The sequence below is a fragment of the Neophocaena asiaeorientalis genome, unplaced genomic scaffold (genome assembly GCF_003031525.2).
Source record: "Neophocaena asiaeorientalis asiaeorientalis breed wild unplaced genomic scaffold, Neophocaena_asiaeorientalis_V1.1 scaffold649, whole genome shotgun sequence".
In the NCBI taxonomy this organism is placed as follows: Eukaryota; Metazoa; Chordata; class Mammalia; order Artiodactyla; family Phocoenidae; genus Neophocaena; species Neophocaena asiaeorientalis.
The window spans coordinates 3,345,038-3,349,886 of NW_020173202.1; the positions used below are offsets into that span (position 1 = coordinate 3,345,038).

Sequence of the window (4,849 nt, forward strand, 5' to 3'; positions counted from 1 at the left end):
ACACCAGCTCTCTGAGCTCAGAGAAGAGAGGATTAGTGTTTTTCTTTTCTTTTTAAAAATTTATTCTTTTTTCTGTTTTTTAAAAATTTCTATTCTCTTGCACATAAAAGTCATAAGCACATATGTACAAATAAATATATATTTGCTCATTTTAAGAACCTATCCCACTGTTTATTTTTTAAATTTATTTTTTTATACAGCAGGTTCTTATCAGTCAACCATTTTATACACATCAGTGTATACATGTCAATCCCAATCTCCCAATTCATCACACCACCACCCCCCGCCCCCGTAAAATTATTTTTGTATTTTTTATTTTTTGGCCACGCCAAGCGGCATGTGGGATCTTAGTTCCCTCACCAGGGAACTAAGAGGGAACCCCCGCCCCCTGCATTGGAAGTGCACAGTCTTAACCACTGGACCTCCAGGGAAGTCCAAAGGCTTAACGTTTTTCATTTCTTTATATCCAAGTCTTTATATTATGTCTTGCACTCAGGAAGACACCCAAATATCTGTTGGAAAATGGACCAACGAAGAACAGACTTTTCCCTTTGTGGCTGTGTGGCTCATGCTAGCAGTTTAGTGGAGGTCTAGAGCATGAGCCCTAAAAGCAGACCGTCTGGGTTCTAAGTCTGGCTCTCCTGCTTAGCAGGTAATGAGATGGTGGGTAAGTTGCTTAACTTCTCAAGGCCTCCATGTCCTCATATGCGTATCAGAGATCATAACAGTAGCTACCTTATTTGGGTGTTAAGAGGATTAAATGAGTTAATGATTGTTAACCCCTCATACCAGTGCCTGACACATAACTGGTCCTCCAGTAAAGTGTTAGCTATGATCCTTGTGGCGTAAGCATGAGGCAGCAGAGTATGATCACTGAGAACCTGGGCTCTGGAGTTACCCGAAACCCGTCCCTGCCACTGAACAGCTCTGTGACCTTGGACAAATCATCCAAGTTCAAGGTGATGATAGCAGCAGCTGCTGTGTTAAAGGGTGGCTGTGAGAATTAGACGACATGACCCACATAAAACACCTGCACTGTGCCTCACAGAACATAAGCGCTCAGAAAACTTAGGCCATTATTCTTACCGAGGTGGGATGGCACTAAAACTCTGAAGTACAAAAGGATGGCATTGCACACAACATGAACACTGAAGAAAGGAAAACTGGTATAATTCAAATAAAACATTCAAACAACTTATTCAGGAGTCCCTTTTTGTGTATACAAGTGAAGTGGCATAAGGCTTATGTGATGGACAGATCCAACAGCAGAAAATCTCACATGGAAAAGCACAGATATAGGAATTTTTGTGAGGAATCAAAGGTTATACGAGCAGAATGAGAAAAGTTCCTTTTGCAAAGTGGAGTTTTAAGAAGACTGCTGTGATAATAACACTATATGTGAAATTAGGATGGAAACTCTTTCAATAAGACTAATGCAGTAGGAAGGTAGCAACGTGAACAGGAAGAAACAGGTATATCCAAAAAACATAAACACACGAACTGTACAGGTTTTTGTAACTACCAAAATGTGTTAGACGCTGGAAGAGCCAATTTTGACATCCAAGATTTTAAACTCTGACAAGCAACATGATGGCCTAATTATAAGCAGTGTAAATGAGAAGTGATTGAGAGGAATAATTAGTTTGCTTTTTGCTTTCTTTTTTGCGGTACGCGGGCCTCTCACTACCGTGGCCTCTCCCGTTGTGGAGCACGGGCTCCGGAAGCGCAGGCCCAGCGGCCATGGCTCACGGGCCCAGCCACTCCGCGGCATGTGGGATCCTCCCGGACTGGGGCATGAACCCGTGTCCCCTGCATCGGCAGGCGGACTCTCAACCACTGCACCACCAGGAAAGCCCTGCTTTTTGTTTTAATATCTTAAGTTATGGTGAGAGCAGAAAATCCAGGTGGAAAGTTGAATTTAAGAAGCCAGAATCGAGGGGCTCATGAAAGGCAGAACTGGAGAAACAGATCTGGGAATATCTTCCCATAAATGAAACACGTGAGAGTACTCAGTGACAAATGTGAAGGCTAATCAATTGGGGTTTAACCACATTTAGTCAGAATAGAAAAAGACATAGGACTAAGTCTTATTTTGTAGAAGCAAAGGGTGCCCAAGAGCCAGCAGGAGTAAATATTAAAGAAAAAGAACGAAGACTGAGAAAAGGTAATTCAATAATGAGAAAAGCCATAGCAACTAACTTTAGGGCAGTAACTGGATTACAAAGGTTAAAAAGTGGGTAATGAACACTGAATACCGTATAAGTCTTATATAGAATCTGCAACTGCCTCATGAAATGGGTCTATTAACGCATTTTGTGGTATAACTACTTCATTAGTTGTCATAGGAAATATTTAGAAGTACAATAATAAAAGCATACATAAACTCCAGGGCAACACAGCTATGGATTCAAATCCTGGGGCTCAACTTCACACCAGCTCTGTGACAAAAAGAAATTTAACTTCTGGGCTTCCCTGGTGGCGCAGTGGTTGAGAATCTGCCTGCCGATGCAGGGGACATGGGTTCGAGCCCTGGTCTGGGAAGATCCCACATGCCGCCGTGGAGCAACTGGGCCCATGAGCCACAACTACTGAGCCTGTGCTCCGCAACAAGAGAGGCCGCAACAGTGAGAGGCCCGCACACCGGAATGAAGAGTGGTCCCCACTCTCCACAACTGGAGAAAGCCCTCGCACAGAAACGAAGACCCAACACAGCCATAAATAAATTAATTAATTAATTTAAAAAAAAACACACAAAAAATTAACTTCTAAGGGCCCAGGCTCATTTGTAAAATTGAGGCATATACCATCTAACACTCAGTCATCATAAGGATTAAAAAAGATAACTGCTTTCAATTTACAAGATGCTTCTCTTTTGATTCTCCCCTCGCCAAAATATGAGTAGCTAAGAAAGACAAGGAAATCTGGGTTCAAGAAGTTGAGGGGTACCCAAAGACCACAATGCTCTTTAGTGGCAGAAACAAGGCTAAAATCATAGCCTTCCACCCTGTTTGCAACATACCGCGAAAATCTGCATTAAAATTTCAAATCCATAAGGACCTGATTAATTAACCTGGTTGCCTTAAAGGACCATCTGTTTGTTCCAATTGGGTGGGGATATTTTAAAGTACAAAGTTTGGTCGGTAAACTATAATCAGTGCTTAAATATACAGCTCTTCATTGTTAGGAGTCCTCAACAGAGTGTTTTTCCATAACCCTGATTCTTTTAGTGTACTATCAAGGAAAAGTATTATTTAAGATAAAGATGGTAACTAAAAAAAAAAGACAACTTGAATGCAACACGCAAGAATACAATATTCAAAGGTCCCCCTTCTGAGTATTTTTTTCCCTTAACGCTAACCCTTAAAAATAAACACTCATCTATGAAACTAAGTCTGGCCGACTAATCCTACCCGCTATTTAAAATAACAGAAAATGATGAAGTAGTTTCATTTAGCTACAGACACAACTACATCTAACGACACAGCCAATCAAGCCTAACTCTTTCATCTCAGTTGCTCAACCTGCCCCTTGCCTGCTGGCGCGAGAAACACGTTCAGATAGTAACGAACGGTTAGGTACATTTTTAAAGCTCTTCCAAAGCACAGCCCAGATATCAATTTCTACCTCCTGTCCACGCAAACCTGCCCGTCCACATCGAGACCCAGTGACCGGCCTGTACGGTGAAGCCTTGAGGAACAAGATCGAACCGAGCAACCACGAAGAGGGAGGCCTGCGGCTGGCGGGGCAAAGCCGGGTAGCCATGCCGACAGCCTTAGGCAGGGACACGGGGGGAGAAAGAGGAAGCGGCGGCTCTCTGGGCTTTACCCTCCGTTGAAAGCGTAGGGCGAAAAGCGAAGCTGCAAAGGGCCCACGGCGCTGTGAGGCTCCATGTCCGGGTCTCTGCCCGGGCCCGAGTACGCGGCTACCGAGGACAACATCCCGCTGCTCCGCTTCTGCTGTCTCACGGCGAGATGGCGGCCCCCACCGGAAATGGCGCCACTTCCGGCTTCGCGGCGCTGCCTCCGGCCGCTCAGTCTCACGCCGGTCATTGGTCCTAGAGGCAAGCGCCGTAACCTTCCGGTGAGTAGCCGGCGCCCGCTCTTCCAAGAGAGCTGACAGCGAGGTAAAGGCTTTCTCTCCCAAGGAAACACTCGAAATCACTCTTGATGGATAAAAGTTTTAAGGTGTGACCTTACAAAGAAATTGGCAAAACTATAGAGCAACGGAAGCTCGAAGACTCTACTGGAGCGTAAATTGGTACAGCCATATTTCGAACAGGGATTGGCATTACTCGGCATAGTTGAAAATACACACGCATCATGACCCAGCAGTGTCACGCCGAGGTATGTACCCTGGCCAGAAAGACGTGTAAGAATGTTCATAAAACATTGTTCTTAATGGCCCCAAAGTAGAAATGAGCTAAATGTCCATAAACTGCAGGATGGATAAAGCAACTGAGGGATGTGCCACAGCAAAAAAATTAACCTACTTCAGCTAGAGCGAAGGCACGTCAACATGGATGAGTCTTCTAACGTTGAGCAAAAGAATACATACTATATACTTTAGGAGTACACAGTGAGTAGGAAGGGCCTGTGTGGCTGGGGCCGGGTCGTGGTGCTGGCAGTACTGGTTGTCTTTACTTGATTTAATACCGTCTGTTAATCTGTACATGGGTTTATGTACTTCTGTATATGAATATTATATTTTACAATTTTAAAATGTTATGTAAAAAAGCAGACAAGCAGCTGGCTAATATAGAATGGACTGTCTGATATATACATGCAATTCTGGAAGCAGAGAAGATTTTTGAAAAGTACTTTTTTAGTTAAAACTTTCCCCATACTTTACT

The 4,849-nt window shown here is 43.7% G+C and overlaps 1 protein-coding gene across 1 annotated transcript in view; it reads right to left on the reverse strand.

Moving 5' to 3' along the window:
- The window catches only part of PSMB1 (proteasome 20S subunit beta 1), an 18,188-nt gene extending 13,890 nt beyond the window's left edge, over positions 1-4,298 (reverse strand). The window contains exons 1-2 of the mRNA XM_024744921.1: positions 4,292-4,298; positions 3,826-4,150 (exon numbers count right to left, since the gene is read on the reverse strand). Of these exons, the coding sequence (XP_024600689.1) occupies positions 3,826-4,150; positions 4,292-4,298 (332 nt within the window). The remainder of the gene's footprint in view (positions 1-3,825; positions 4,151-4,291) is intronic.
- Between the last annotated feature and the right edge of the window lie 551 nt (positions 4,299-4,849).